The sequence below is a fragment of the Gallus gallus genome, chromosome 1, assembly GCF_016699485.2.
Source record: "Gallus gallus isolate bGalGal1 chromosome 1, bGalGal1.mat.broiler.GRCg7b, whole genome shotgun sequence".
Lineage (NCBI taxonomy): Eukaryota > Metazoa > Chordata > Aves > Galliformes > Phasianidae > Gallus > Gallus gallus.
In genome coordinates this window covers 52926159-52942412 of record NC_052532.1, presented here as the reverse complement: position 1 = coordinate 52942412, position 16254 = coordinate 52926159, and the positions used below count along the sequence as shown (strand labels likewise).

The 16254-nt window shown below is 40.8% G+C and overlaps 1 protein-coding gene across 6 annotated transcripts in view; it reads right to left on the bottom strand.

Moving 5' to 3' along the window:
* Positions 1–16254, bottom strand: part of LARGE1 (LARGE xylosyl- and glucuronyltransferase 1) — a 288816-nt gene that overhangs the window by 64584 nt on the left and 207978 nt on the right. For all 6 annotated transcript variants that reach the window (XM_046939033.1, XM_015285413.4, XM_015285402.4 and 3 more), the window contains 1 exon segment: positions 5457–5561. In XM_046939033.1, the coding sequence (XP_046794989.1) occupies positions 5457–5561 (105 nt within the window).

Sequence of the window (16254 nt, the reverse complement as noted above, 5' to 3'; positions counted from 1 at the left end):
TACAAGCATGCTTTGTACTGACAACAGCACTTACTGAATGAACTCACAGTATCTTAAAGAAGGAATAATCTAATAAAAAAACCGATACAGTATGAATCTGAGTAGGTGATGAGAGTGTTACTTTTTTTTGCCTTGACACTGCTGTCAGAATTATTTTTTCCTTCTTTTCTTTTTTTCAACATTAAAATGTATTTTGCATTTGTTCTTAAAGGCATCTGTATTTAGAATCAAATCTAATTATATCAGTTCCTGAATTACTGGTACAAGGCAGGGTAATGGGAGGTAGGAATAATGTAATGGCTTTAGGGAGAGCACAGCTAATCTAAGTCAGGTCCTGATGGCAAGCACTTAAAATTTCAATAACCCATGAGTTCTCTTGACTTGGTCACAAAGACAATTTGGAAAAATCTCATCTCTTAAACAGCCACTACACTTCTGTCTGCACCACCACGGAGAAAAAGACTAATTTTAGTCAGAATTTATGGAACATAATTGGCAAATCACTGCCATATTCACGTGATTCTCACAAAATTCTGACATTTTGGTAGAGAACTACAGAATTCTGGCTAGCCAGAATTAGACAACAATAACTATAAAAAGCATTAATAGTGAGGGTTTTTGGGAAAAAACAAACAAACAAACAAAACATTTAATTAATTAAAAGTGCTTAGCAATTTCTAGGATCGGATCCATTACTATACTGCCATGAATAGAAGGGTACTCAGATGAAAGCAGTTACTGCGTTTCCAGCCCAGGTTCACAGACTGCCACAACCCCCCTCACATCTGCTTTGCACTGCTTTACTACTCGTTTGCTTTCTGAACTGAAGATGCACAGTATCATCAAGAAGCAGTGCTAGATGTGATCTCATCTAATCTTATATAAACAATCTGCACTACACTTGCCTTTATTCTCTGTAGTTGTTAAATATTATGCAAAAATGACATAACATATGCTTCCCACTTCCAATTCATCCTTCATAGGTCCTTTCTTCAGGCTAACAATTAAGGAAAGATTCATTCTAGCTTTCTTCCAGTCATTACAAACATGGAAGCAATAATGCACGATGCACATGTAGGCAGGTAATTGTTGGGTGCTAGCCGTTGCCTTCTGTTCTCAATCCAGAAATCTGGTAATGTGACATCCCTCAGCGTGGGAGCTATCTTCAGCTCAAGCTGTAAGACTCCTCCTTACAGCACCTCACAGTTCCACCAAGGCAGCGTATTTAGATGAGCCTCAAATCCTCAGGATGGGCTTCTGTGGTTCAGAAGTCTGAAATCCCTTGGGCTGGAGTTTCTGCAAAAACTTCCTGGCACCCTGATTGCAGTATTGGGCTGTCTCAGGATGAAGTGGCTCACGTTCCTAGGTAGTGATGTCCCTAATCAGTTCATGATTCAGAGCAAGACGAGACTTTCTGACTCTGAGACAGAAAGCAAGAGGAAACTTTAGATTTGAAAACTGCAGCAGAAGCAGCAGCGCTACATTTCCAGTGATAACTGAAATAATAACACAGAAAAGAAATTGAGCCTGAGGCTCTTTAGCTTTTCTGACAACCTACCCCCGCAGCCCTGTCCCTGCCTTTTAGGTGCTCGTCCTTTCCTCAGTTTACTGCTGTTCATCCTCTTCTGTTTTGGCACTAATTTTCACTGTGTCAATAAGAACTTAACAAACCCACAGATGAAAGGGTCGCTCTGAGAAATGGTTCTCATGCTGTGGCACGACAGAAAATGAATTCTGAGCTATCTCAATAATAGTGGACATTTTTGTCAAGGGACTAAATTCTCACGGGTCTTGAAAACTGCCCTGAATACATTGCCTCGTGCAATTTAGGCTGATCCACTCTTTCCATCTGAGAGGTTCAGGGTGCGATTCTCAGCTGCCGTAAATTGGCCCTGCTGCAGAGAGGCAGGGAAGCCAGGGGGTGATGTATGCCAGCTGGGGAAGCGGCTTGAAATCATGACAACGGAGTTCCAAGAAACTGCTATTAAAAGCTATGCTCCCCCCATGATGGAAAGTATAATGCAGACAAAGCACTAAAAGCTTTTATGTTGAGAATTTCTTTGACAAGGTATTTTTCTGAGGACTAAGATGACTGCTACTCCAGAAATGAACATCAAGCCATACAGAGCAATTCTGGAGCTGTCAGTTTAACATCTATGAAGAGAAAAATCCTCCTGCAGCTCAGGCAACACTATTGGAAGCACAGTACAGTTAGAGAAAGACAACACAGCCTACATGGAGAGAAGAGTTTGATTTAACTAATGTATGAATAATCTTACTGCAATAGTTAATTTCAGTGTAGTCAACAAAATAGAGTGGACAACATATAAAAAGTACTTGATTAAGTAGATTACTGAGTTTCAATCAATGAAGTATAGGGAAAAACTCTATATTTTGTGGTACAGAAGGAACAGTATTTAAAGGGTCTGGAGCACAAGTCTTATGGGGAGCGGCTGGGGGAACTGGGATTGTTCAGTCTGGTGCATGGGAGACCTTACAGCTTCTACAATGACCTGAAAGGAGATTGTAGTGAGCTGGGCGTTGGCCTCTTCTGCCAGGTAACAGCAAAAGGACAAGAGGGAATGGCCTTAAGTTGTGCCAAGGGAGATTCAGGCTGGATATTAGGAAAAATTTCTTTGCCAAAAGAGTGGTGCTGCAGTGGCACAGGCTGCCCAGGGAGGTGGTGGAGTCACCATCCCTGGAGGTGTTCCAGAGCCGTGTGGATGTGGCACTGAGGACACGGTCAGTGGGCATGGTGGGGGTGGGCTGGCAGTTGGACCGGGTGATTTTAGAGGTCTTTTCCAATCTTACTGCTTCTGTGAGTCTGTGATTCTAAAATGGCCCAAGGAAGTGAATGCTCTCTCAGGTAAAGGATGGGTCTAAATAAAAACATTTTAAACACAGTTTTAGTTGTCCCTGAATTGACTTTTGAGTTTGGCCTGTTTTTTTCGAAGACAGCATTATTATGGACTAAAGTAAATGTGCAAATGTGATAAAAACCAACCAATCAAAAATCTTTCCTTGAAAATCTGTATTGGGTGTCTGGAGATCTGGCTTGAGAACAGAGGAACAGGAGAATGCACACGCTTACTGGGTTTAAAGAGCTGGTAGAGAAGGAACAAAAACACCTTTAGCTTTAATGTACCTGCCTTCTGGGACTCCTAGCCCGTATATTGTCCAGAGTGGCTTCAGCATAGAAAAGCAGAAGTGAGTGATAAACTATTTGCTTTAGGAACAGGGAGGAAGCAGTGGAAGAATTCTGACTATGAGAGATGCTCCTGCATCACATGTGACAGGGTTGGGTCTAGCTGAGAAGGTTCCCATAAAAATTTCTTTTCTTTTAGACTGTAATAAACATTCTCACAAGAGTGAAGTCCAGCTGATGGCTTCCCTCTCATCCATCTCCATGTAGCTCATCAAATACCCCAGGTTTTGGGGGCCCTTTCACAAGCAGGACTCGGCACACCTGAATATCTAAATCCCTACTGCGCTCACTGTCTTTTTTGAGTATTTTGCTTAGAGTTATTGACTCTCTTTACACACCTCCGTTTAGCTTTCTGAATACTCCTGGCCACAGTGCTGTCTTCAGTGTCAATTATTTTAATTTGCTGAACACATCAAACAAGCTCCAGATTCTTTTTCTTCTACCCTAAGAGATTTATACCTCTAATCTCTGCTAGATTACTGAGGCAAAAAATGAATTCAATTAAAAAAAATTATAGTAAATGATGCTGATTCTGTCTGTAACACCACTTGCTATCTCTCATACATTGCAATGTTTCCCTCAGTGACCTCTTGTTCCGTGTACTTGAAAAAATGTAATTCCACTTACTACAATCACCTGTCAATTATATAACCCTATGTGAAATGTCTGGAGAACAAAACTGCAAGCAGTCTAAAATCATGTGCAGGATTACATATGGCCTGGTAACTCTGTATTTACACACACTGCAAATTAACATACACAGTATGTGTGAAAGACTACGACATTCAATTATTTTTGCTTCTAGAAGGAGAATTTTGTGATACACTGACATTTGGTAAAGCGTTTAGACCAGTAAGTTAATATAACCTAAAGCTTTACAGCATTTATATTTGAATAATTGCATTTCAGATACTACATAGTGTACATTTCTGGCTCAGCCTAATGTTATATGGATATGCCACATTTCTCTTGGACAGCATTAAAATGGAAGAAAGGAAAAAGTGAAACTGCAGCAGAAAGAAAGGAGCTATATGAGGTCGTCATCTCTCAGTAGAGCAAAATATATTGCTTTGTGGTGTAACTCTGAACATTTGACATTGACTAGTTTGGCTCTGTGTAACAGAAGCTTTCAGATTCCAGGACAAATCCATGAAATTTAGTTCTGTCTCATGTGTTTGGAGACTGTGAGCAGAACAAACCCTCACATATGCAGTCTGCTCTGGCAAGCAAAGAACCAGGAAACAAACAACTTCTGCCAAAATCTTATATCCCTATCAGCCCATGTTCTGTCAGACTACGCTTGAACATTTTCACTGAAGGGAGATGCCTTGCAGAGGCTGAAATACCAATTCACAAAAATAGGCATGATTCCTCCAAATATACAAACGATTACAGAAATACAGATGACCCAGCTACAACTGCATGCAATCCTTTTTCTAGTAAGTCTGTTTAACTCAATCCAATATATTTCTGCAAAGCAAAACCACTATTATGGTAAATCATTTTCTGATAGTGAAGGGATATTTAAATGGACTCATCTTTTCTAAATAGAGGCTTCACCATCTGTTCTGCCCTTTTATTACAAATAGAGGGGGGACCTAACTCTCTGCATCAGCACGTAAAGCCTAGCATCAAAATGATTTAGATGTATGCGTGCGTTCTTTATGCACCTGGTATGTTTTCTCACATACCAAACACAAATCAATGAGAAGACCTGTCTCTTGTAAGCTAATACATTCTCTGATCTAGTGCCTTTATTCCTTTCTCACGGCACCAGAAATTGATGGCCAGTAGTTTGCATTTTATTAGGACAATTATGACCCTGTTGCCATCCTGCAGGAGTTATGTCTTTATTGGGTTGACATTTTGTGATACCATTTACCTCTCTACAGAAAACGAGGCCTCATTCCTGTTCTTTCCGTCTTGCTGAGACTATATACGCTTCATCACAGACAGAAACATTGCAGAAGTGCTGAGGATGTGTCAGACAGCTGAAAGGCTGTCCTTTCCCCAAGTACGCCATACAATATCCCTCAACATCATTTAGAGAGGGAACATATTCCCCTTGGAGTAGCACAGGAGCAGAAACTCCAAAATGCATCATACTGCATCATTTTTACTGCTTTAAATGGCAAATTCTTGCAGTAGGTGATGAGAGGAGATGTGAGTTACGGCACCTCATACTCTGCACCAGGAGGCTGATTCCACATGCAACGCAAATGTTAACTCAAAGAAAACCCTCAGGGAGTACCTGTGTTGTAGCCCCTCCCAAGCGCTGGCCAGGGTCGATGGTTCTTCCAAAGGTTCCCCAAATACCAGTCACTCTGGTTCTCCACCAAGCCAAGAACCTGCTGCCCTGGAAATGAGCACATTGCAAGGGGATCATTAGACAAAAGTCAGTCAGTCAATGGAAAACACACACAAAATCTGAAGAGGGACAGGCAGTGGCAACAGCACACAGCAGTTCTGAAGCTGCCTTCCTTTCATGCATTAGGAAGATGCTTGCTTATATAACAGAAAGCAATCCTGGCACAGCAAACTCAGCACGGCTCATTTCTTTCCTTCTCCCCTGGCTAGTCTGAGTAATTAAACACTGTGGGAACCTTTGTCATGCTGACAAAAATATATCACCCAGACAAATATGAATGCTGCTTGATTTTGGAACACAATGATGGAGAATCCTCCTAGTGAGAAGTAAGCGTTGGTAAAACGATCATCTAATATGAAGATCTGTTTATACTCTGATGGAGATAATATAATAGAAGAACAAGGCTCAATATAACAAATTACTCTCTTCCCATCCCCGCCTCGTTCCAGGTTTTTTTTTTTCAGTCACAAAAGAGATTCCTTTAGCTTAGGAAAAAACTGGATTCTAAGGGTTTACCTACATTAGTTGCACTGCTTTAATTTAAGAGATTAATTTAAAAGTCATTTAGGTAAGCCTATGTGGAATGCTGCATAAGAATTATGATTTCAGTTTTAAATGGGCTTATTTTGGTTCAGCTTACATTGATTAGCAGCTGGCTTCAGCTAGAGTAAAACGTGCTTTAAATCAAATGTGTCTAGAAGGTTTGCACTGCTTAAAAATCAACTGAAAAGTGAATGTTTGTATAGATAAGGACTTAATTATCTATTCTGGAATGTGCTGCATAAAATGTAAATAAGACAAGTGATTGAAATGATGCTCTGGTGATGGAGGACAGAGGCAAGCAGAAAACTGCATTTGGATCTAGCTAAAGGAAGGAAGGGGAATGGTGTATTGGTGGAGGAACCCATGCAGTGAGGGCAGCATGACTAAGACTGAAAATGGTTCTGCAACCTTTTGAGAAAGCAGTTAAACATCATGTCTGAAAGTGCATTTTCAAATCCCAGCTACACTCACGTAACTGAGCGCGTGGCCACAGCAGCATGTTGAAAGCAGTACCTTATCAACCAACCTATGCTGTCTATGTGCAACCATAGCTGCACCATAAAAAGTTCACTATGGTCCAAGACAAGATTGGGTTGAGAAGAAAGGCATACGGACACATTCAATTTTATAATCAGTTGGGAAGACACTGGTGTAGGCCAGATGATTGAGATAGTCTCCTGTGGTACCTAACACAGTGGAATGTCAGTAAGCCTCATGTGTCTTGAATTCTGTTTCAGAGGGTGAGCAGCAGTGAGTGGCCAGTGCATATAACAAATAAGAAAACTACACATTACAAAAGCCTTCAAAGAGTGAACGGAAATCAATCTAGAAATAACCCTGAGATTACCAGGCTCACTCTATACCACTGTTCAGGATCAACATGCTCAATCCTAATCATAACATACCAGCCCTCATTTTCTCATGCTGTCTCTCCTTTTCCAGTGTATATTTCATATTTTGTTTCTCACATTAAACTCCTTCATGAGTTTTTTAAGGAAGTGGAAAGTCTAGGGGAGACGATAAAGAATACCATACATTCTCACCCCACTGGTGCTACTTAAAACTGGTAATACTAACAGAGTGCAATGTATAAGAGAATGAGTTGAATTACAAATTAGAGACAGATACATCCAAAGCAACTGATGCATAGAAGATATGTTCTTCCTCTATACTAATAAACTGTAGCATCACAACTGTAGGACACACAGAACACACTGAGCACAAATAAGGCCCCATGAGCCATATATTGAAAGGAAATAGGGAAGGGGTCTCGACTGATTCATACAAATCTTAGCTAAAAAAGGCTTAAGGGCACAATTTAAACTAACATTTGTTGATACCACGCTGGAAGGTTGCATGATCTTTATAACCACTCCCTTACAGATGAGGTAGAATAAATCAAAATAAGGAGCTATAATGGCTAGCAAAGGATATGAAAAACAATAAAAAATGCAGGTGCATCTGGGCTGCAATGGATTGGCACAGCTAGTAGGAAGAGAGTGACCCTGCTCGTATTCTAACAGCACATTTCACAACTCAGCAGTCCACAGATCCTTTGCAGGATAGCACCATTAACAACAAAAGAAACGTTAGAATTCCATTTGCAAGTGGCAGATACTGAACTTCCTTACCAGGGAGCAGCAATCTGCTTTCATTATTTTAGCCCCATGCATTTTCCAACAAGTCAGACAGCTCAGCCTTCAAACTGATGAATAATAAGAAATGAGCAAACCTTGCTGCTTGTTAATGGTTTTGCTTTCCCACCTACCAGTTCAAAATCTCAGTTCTGACAATGTACCCCTGAAATACTTACTTCTCGGTTATTATTTCTCATGATAAGATAAAGAGAAAAGACTTAGGAGATTACGTTCACACATATTTATAGTAGCTTTATGGTTTCCTTCCCTTTTCCCCTTTATTTTTGAAGACGCCACAACAAATCCTGCTCTCAGTATTTTTGGAGGTTTGATATGGCGCATGGATGAAGGCAGCAATTAACATCATGTGAGCTTTGGGGCTTAGTTACACAGATCAGATAACGTAACTTAATGCTGCATCAACTGAGCTGGAATAACTGCCTGCACATGCCCTTTTAGCTTGCTATAAATACAAAATAAGATGTGATAGCTAACACTTTTAAATTTGATTTTGCATTGGTCTGGGAATCTATACATGTTCAGGTACTGTCCTAGGGCAGATATTATATTGCTTGTCTGGCTCTTGTTAACCTTGCTGGTGTCTAAAGATCTACCAGGCAGATGAAACAGATGAGCAGATGAGCTTGTAGAAAGTTATAAAGAAACACTTAGTATTTTGTCTTGTTATATTTTCTCTAGTCTAGAACAGTGTTGCTGTCTCTGCCAAAGAAGAATATATGTACTTTTCCCTTTACATCCCTATGACTGACGTACGGGAGAAGTGATCAGAAAAATAGAACTTTGTTTGCATGGTTTGGTTGATGGCTCTGAACGTTTTCTTTGTTCTCAATCAGTATAACAAAGTGAAACTCAGAAATATACTCTGGGAAAGAGGTCCCAAAAATAACGACTTCTGAATGTACAACCCCACTCATTTCAATATTACCACTGTGACACATAATATAGATGTATAATATATATTCCATCTATCACATTCTATAAACTTAAAACATCCAAAACCCCCCAAAAATCATAGTTTTGCCCTTCCAGTTTTGATCAAATAGAAAGATTTCATTCAAAATTATTGCCTGATTTTTTTTACTATCTGTATTTTTATAGCACTCTGACAAGCGAGTCTGAGCATTAGGAGTCATTTTGTTTAGTTACCTGTTTTGTTAAATGCATCATACAGTCATCAAAAGGAGGCACAGGCCAAAGTGACGCATAACATCAAACAGAAACTATCCCCATTCTCATCTTGCCTCCAATCACACTACATGCTCAATTCAGACTTTCAGAGGGGAAAGACCAACGTTCCTTGCCACCATGGCCTTTTGTAAAAAGGTAGCATGAAGGAGTTACTTGAACTATTCCTCCAGCAAATGAGAACACGGTGGCTACCATAATAAATCTGAATTGTTCAGCTGTCTGTTTCTTCTTCCTAAGAGTTATTATAATAAAATACCGTGACTAACAGCAAAAGCTCTGTCATTGTTTTCTGCTCTGGCCCTGCAGTTATGATTAAGTGCACTTCTCTCCCTCTCTGTTACTCCAGGCACATGTTAGCTTATGAAAATGAAGCTGTCTTTCTTACTTATTCATACATCACCAACAGCCAGACAACAGAAAACAAGGCTATAAGAAAGAAGGGGACAGAATCTTTAGCAGGGTCTGTTGGGATAGGACAGGGGGAAATGGTTTCAAACTACAAAAGGGGAGATTTAGACTGGATACCAGGAAGAAGGTCTTTACAATAAGGGTGATGAGGCACTGGCACAGGTTGCCAGAGAGGCGGTGGTCGATCCTTTCCTGGACACACTCAAGGTCAGGCTGGAGGGACTCTCAGCACCCTGATTGAGCTGTAGGTCTCCCTATTCATTGCCGAGGAGTTGGACTAGATGACCTTTAAAGGTCCTTTCCAACTCAAATGAATCTATGATTCTGGCATGGCCATGGTGTCAAGGTATGGAGCAGGCAGAATTACAGTCAGGTTGTCCCTTCTGAGGCAGCACAGCCTGGCTTTGGGACCAGACTCCTGTAGAAAGCAGCTGCTTGGATGTGGTGTTTCACACAGTATGGCTCCCAGACAGCTCATCTAATGGGAAGCACACCTCTCCTTGCTAAAGCTTAGCTGAAGCTGGAAAGAGGTTTCCATGGAAAAAAAACAGATACTTCTGAGCCTGACAACTCAATGCTTTTGATTCAGTTTACACTTCATAGATTTTTGGTGGCTAACGGAGGGGAAAGCATGTTCCTGTAATTCAGGAGTAGAAGGGGACTCAAGATCTCATTTCAGTTCCCAATTCTGATACTGATTTCTTGGGTGACACTGCACATCACTCCTACTCAATTCTCCATTAATAATAACAGTGATAACAGTAATCCCTCTCTCACTTTGCCTGTCTCACATATCGCAGGTATAAGCACTCTGAGGTAATAACTCTGTTATTTTATACTGAAAGCACAACAGCAACTGCATGCCAGGCTGAAGCTCCACTGAGCATAATACTGTGCCTTCAGCAGCAGTCAGGAGCACAGCACAGGGCAGCTGGATGGTGGCACTGCTCAGCAGTGCTCCTCCACTTCCCATGGCATGACTCTTGAAGTCATGAAGAAACAGGAGGTTCTTCTTACATTGAATGTGGTTTCTGCTTGCTTCATCTGGTGATCAATGGTTTCCACAGTGGAAAAGAGCACAAACAACCTTTTCCTTCTCTTCCCTGTATGCCTTTTCTGATTTTAGAGAATTCCACCTTCTGTAGAATCTTTGGTACAACTGACCTTCAGCTCAGCTTTGGCCTTCAGTTATTTAGCTAGTTCAAGCAACAGTAATAATACTAAAAATTATAATAAATATTACAACTACTTTCTACTACTTATTTAGTTAAAAACTTCTTTTCCTATCTTAGTGACGACTATGTCTTTCACATGACTCCTCTGCAAGCACAGTAAGAGCAGTGGCTCCAGTGCAGATATTCTAGTTGAGTTGCATCTTTGGTGCTCAGGACATTAGGCTGTTTCCAGAAAGGCATCTTAAAGGGATGGGCAGGGTGAAGTGCCACCTTTGATCACCCATGACCAAAAGATGAGGTGACAAGAAAGAACCATTTCAGCACAGCTGGTTGTTGTATTATCACGGTTTAGTGGCATTTGGTAGCCTTCAAAGGGAAAAGCAAGTGTAAAGTATTTTCAGTTCTTAAAAATACAAAAAACGAAGCAAATCCTACACTGTGGAGGTTTTTAAAGCAGAACAGAGCAGAACTCTGTCTTGCTACTTTTAAATACTTCAACGTTCATGGTTTAGGTCGCTAGGAATTTAATACAGACATGAATGCTGGAGCTGCAGCCAAGTACTACGACTGCAGCAATGCATGCCTTCAGCGTAAGCTGAGAAAAAAAACACAGAAGAAGGATTCAGTGAGACTTTAAGATTCAAGTCTGGCAGGAATCAGGAGAACTGCAATTAGTTCTCCTGAAATGGGACACAGACATAGAGAATAAAAAGGTATAAGGAGGGAAGAGGGGAAAAGGTACATATTCCAAATGTTAGAACATACCTAAATTGCCCAGTAGTAAGTCTGATGATCATTGTCAGGACTAGTAAAATCTATAATAGTATGGACCCTTCCTCTATGGCATTCTAGTCCCTGATCCTGCACTAGTTGATACAAAGTATGTAGCTTTTAAAACCTTCCACTTCTGCCAGATATCTCATCTGCCTCTTCAGATCACTGTCAATCTCAAGCTTTTAATCCTCACTATTGATGCCCTGTGCAATTCTTGATCCGTCTATGTCAATTCACGTTCCTCCCTGTTTCCACACTCACTCTTCTATTCTACTTGCATATCCTCTTCCATTCCTAAAAAAAGACTGTTTTCTCATACAACAAACTCCCTGAGTTACTTCTGGAAATGTATTTCTAGCACAATAACTCTCTGCACTTACCTATATAAATTCTTTAGAAATTTTATCACAAATCCACACTAAATATGCACATTAAATTTTCTGTGAGCACTGTAGCCAGGTCTGCCTGCCCCCAGAAAAAACAGTTGAAATTTCCTCATATGCCTTTACAGTGTAGGATACACTGTGCTTTTTGTTCCGCAGAACTGATTACTTCTACCTCTGCTGTTCATTTTTTCATACACATCCATACAAACAACATACAAATGCACTGTATGTGCACATATATATACACACATATATATGTGCATCTCTCTATTTACACACGTATACATGCATACATGTATGCATGTCATAGAATCCTAGAAAATCCTGAATTGGAATGGATCCATAAGGATCAATGAGTCCAACTCCTGGCTCCACACAGGACCACACAAAAATCAGACCCTATGTCTGACAGTGGTGTCCAAAGCTTCCTGAACTCTGGCTGCTCAGGGCCATGCCCACAGCCCTGGGCATTCTGTTCCATGCCCACCGCCCTCTGGAGCAGACCCTGTCCCTCACCCCCAGCCGCCCCTCCCCTGACACAGCTCCATGCCGTTCCCTCGGGCCCTGTCGCTGTCACACAGAGCAGAGCTCAGCGCTGCCCCTCCGCTCCCTGTGAGGAGCTGCAGCTGCCATCAGGCCTCCCCTCAGCTCCTCTGCTCTGCGCTGAGCCAACCAGGAGACCTCAGCAGCTCCTCAAACACCTTACCTTCTATACCCTTCGCTATCTTCACAGCCCTCCTTTGGGCACTCCCGAACAGTTTTATGTCCTTCTTGTACTGTGGTCCCCAAAACTGCATGCAGTATGCAAGGTGAGGCCACACCAGTGTCTGTATGTATACATACAGGTATGTACAGGGAGAGACAGTCTTTGCAGCTAAGAGCTTATCTTTTACATGTCAAAATGTCAAATTTCAGGGAAATACACTTATCATGCAAGTTTACCTTTTTAACTTGGCATCCCGCTTTCATTGACTACACTGCTGTTTCCCAACAGTCATTTGCCTTTCTTAGTGGAGTGATTTCTCATTGAGAGAACTGCATGGGCAATTACTAAGGAGCAATTTGGTTGAGAAATTCAGTGGAGGTACTGCAGGACTGGCTCAGGGGAGAAGACCATGGTTTCAAGGGCATAGCACATAGGATAGCACGTGGGTGCCAAGAGAGGAAGAGACAGGCTGAAATAGACTGAAAAAAAGGAGGTAGATAGGTGAAGCAGAGGTAGATGCAGTACATGGAGAGCTGGGAAATACACGATGGGCAAGGTTGTGTGAGTGAAGGAGAAAGGAATTAGAGAATGGAATAATGGCACTGCCAGTGCTGGAACAAAAATCTAAGGCAATGGCATCAGCTGCCTTCTGAATGTATTCAGAGGTGGTGATATGGTCAGGGATACAGACATTACAGCAACTTGGGCCAGAGAAGAATAACTCGGCAAGAGTCTCTTAAGAAAGAAATATTTAAAGTGTTCTGTAGGTGGCAGGAGGGAGGATTCAAAAGGCAAAATCATACACAAACGGTGATCAAGTATACAGAATTGTATTGAGAAAGGTTGGGGTAAAGAGCTAAATCTGTGATTCGTCTTCATAAGGAAAGATGAAAGACTGAAATCAATTGAAAGATGAGAATATATTAGGTTTCTGCTCACCTCCTCTACTCAAAGGAAGTTGTTAGAAAACGAAGAGGACAGCGAAGAGTTCAGCAAACTACAGCAAAGCTAGGAAATCTGTCATTAATGTTTGCCATACTAACATCTGCAGTATTTCTGAGAAGTGGATTCTGAGCAGCTGTGCACAATAGAGTGTGGAGAAAACAATTCACTTTGGAACAAAGCTTTCTGAGGTTCTCTGTGGCAATTACAAGGCCTTGTGCGCACATGACATCAGGGCTCTTGTGTCAACAAAAGCTTAAAAGTATTTCAAAGATGTTATGATTTGGATGCATACAGAATTTTTTGTTTTCTACCTGGCCAGAAAGGATATGTCCAAAACATTGCCGGGAGCAGTGCTCTAGCATGGAGTTTGAGTTTGTGGTTGTGCCCAATCATAGAAATAGTTGTGAAATTAGACTTGACCATAAGATGCCCAAACCAGCTTCATGTGTTACTGATCTTACCCTTCTCCACCTCAGTGACCTTCTGTGTCACTGGTAATGGAGTAGAATGTCCCAGCAGCAGCAATGCCATCTAATTAACAGCAGTAGGAGACATGACATGAACCCGTTTCCAGCTGATAAGTATTCTAACCAGGCTGTAGGAGGTCAGGGTCTGTACCCGTTGCTCTGTCTACACGCCTCACTTTTCATTCACACCAATGGCAGCTTGAAGATTGTCCCTTTACTGCTTTTCCCCTGTCATAGCCTACCTTTTAATTTTGAATTCATCCAATATGAAACCCTACATTCTTATAAAATTGAAAATTTCTTCCTTGGAAAGCAGCGAAATGTCCTTATGAACAATGTCAATTCCAACCCACTAGTTCTAATATTCAGGCAGAGGTCTGAGAGAAAAGACATTCTAAAATTACTGTGCCCAGTGTTTCAGGACTACACAAGCTATTAAAACAGTGGCATGAAATTGTGCTATGTTGATCACTTAACCAATGATACTTCTTTTTTTTTTTTTTTTCTTTTTTCTTTTTTCCTACCTAAAATAATGTAGCAAACGTGCTTTGAACAAGAGTGTGAACAGCATGAAAGTAACTGTTCACACACCATGGCTGTCTGTCATAACTGTATCAATTTTACAAAGGGGGAAGTTCCTGAGATGCATATATTGATTGGCACAAACTCCTTCTGTGAAATGCATCTCAGTAATGGGGATATGAGCAGCAGATTGTAATATGTAATCAATAACCTAATTCTTATGCTGTTCCTTTTATTAGTAACTCTTGTAGAGTAAAAAAGAGAATAAAACAGGAGAAACCAAGGCACATGGTAATGGAGCAACATTTATTTCTCTCTGTAAAATTGGAATAACATCACTGCTTCACTACACCTATCAGGTTTCAGTAACTGATATCTGAGGTTGCTGGAATACTAAACTGTTGTTTATTTACAATGAATGAGAGGGTAAGAGCTTTCTAATATTCCAAAATCTGCTCTTCCAACTTCATATCCTCTTTGGCAGTTCACAATATTAACCCATCTTCTTTTTATTTTAAAAGAATTAATCTTCTAAATCAATGGACACACCAGGAATGTTTCTAAGCAAGACTCTGAGCAGTATCATAAGGACTCTGAGTGTCAGAGAGGTCCTGGAATGTAGAAGCAGGGACAGAAAAAAATCCAATATTAACAAAATTGAAAGGATTGCTTTCTGTTGATAAAAGAAACAAACAAAAATGCAAACCCCAAAACCAAAATACACAAAACACAGCCCCATACTTAATAGAAAAGTGCTGTAGTCACACACTTGATGTGGAAAAGGGTGTCAAGTTAGTGGAAGCGGTGTTAAAATCCAACTGTGTTGACATTATTTTCCCCCTTTGTTGGCTTTAGTTCTGTTAAAAAATAAACAAGCTCTGCACTTTCCCTTTGGCTATGTGGCTTTACCAACCTATGCAGATTTCTCCAGATCAAGACTCAAGAATCTTCAGCAGACACAGACTGCAGAAAGGTGCTGCTGCCTCCCTAACTCTTTCTACCACTGCTTTTAATGGCACTGACTACACTGATAATTGGTTTGTTTATGTAAGGAGATCACCTTATCCTGTTAATTAGATTTCAAGACAGACTGTAGCTAAGAATGATTTATGCATCAGGAGTATCAGATGGTAGGATGACACAGTAAACATTTGCTCATATCTAATGACTGCGCACAATTAGTCCTATATCAGGGAAGTGCTGATAGAGAGCTCTGACACCAAACAACCACCTCCTGTTTTGCATCTTCAGCCTACAGAACAAGGGCCGCTTCTGCTTGATACAACAAAGCTGTACAAGCAGCCTCATGCTTTAGTGATGACCTCAAGATACTTGGGATCTGCTTGTTCTCATGATGGCTGGCTGTACAATCTCTGCTGGGTCACCTCTGTGATGAGCTTTAGCCTCTCTAGGTAGATATGATTCCACAGTCGGGATAAACAGCAGATGGGCATAAAAGAACATCTTAGAGAACAGAACAGAAGACTTTATCCCACCAGTGTTCAAAGTTATTTTTGCTGCAAGAGATGAAGCACTGCAAGCACCTAATAAATGTGCAGAGAATTGTTCTTAAATTCATTCTCTATGTTCTTTTCTGTCTTTTAATCTATACCCAGGAGAGAAAGAGATTTACAGGGCAAAGTGGTTGAGATGTTCTCTTACTGAAAATGTGTCTACTTGTACAGTCAACCTGAAATCATATATAGTATTGACTTGGTTTTGCTGGTATGTAATAACTCCGTTGAATACAACAGAGTCAAGACTGACAGAAACAATATTGTGAGTCTCACACAGCACCTTGAGCTCCAAGGGTGAGTAGTACCATATGTCTCATGGACTGCTAGTAACCATTAGCTACTTTTTCTCAGTTGTCTGTAATTTACTGCATCTATGACATGTTTTGCTACAA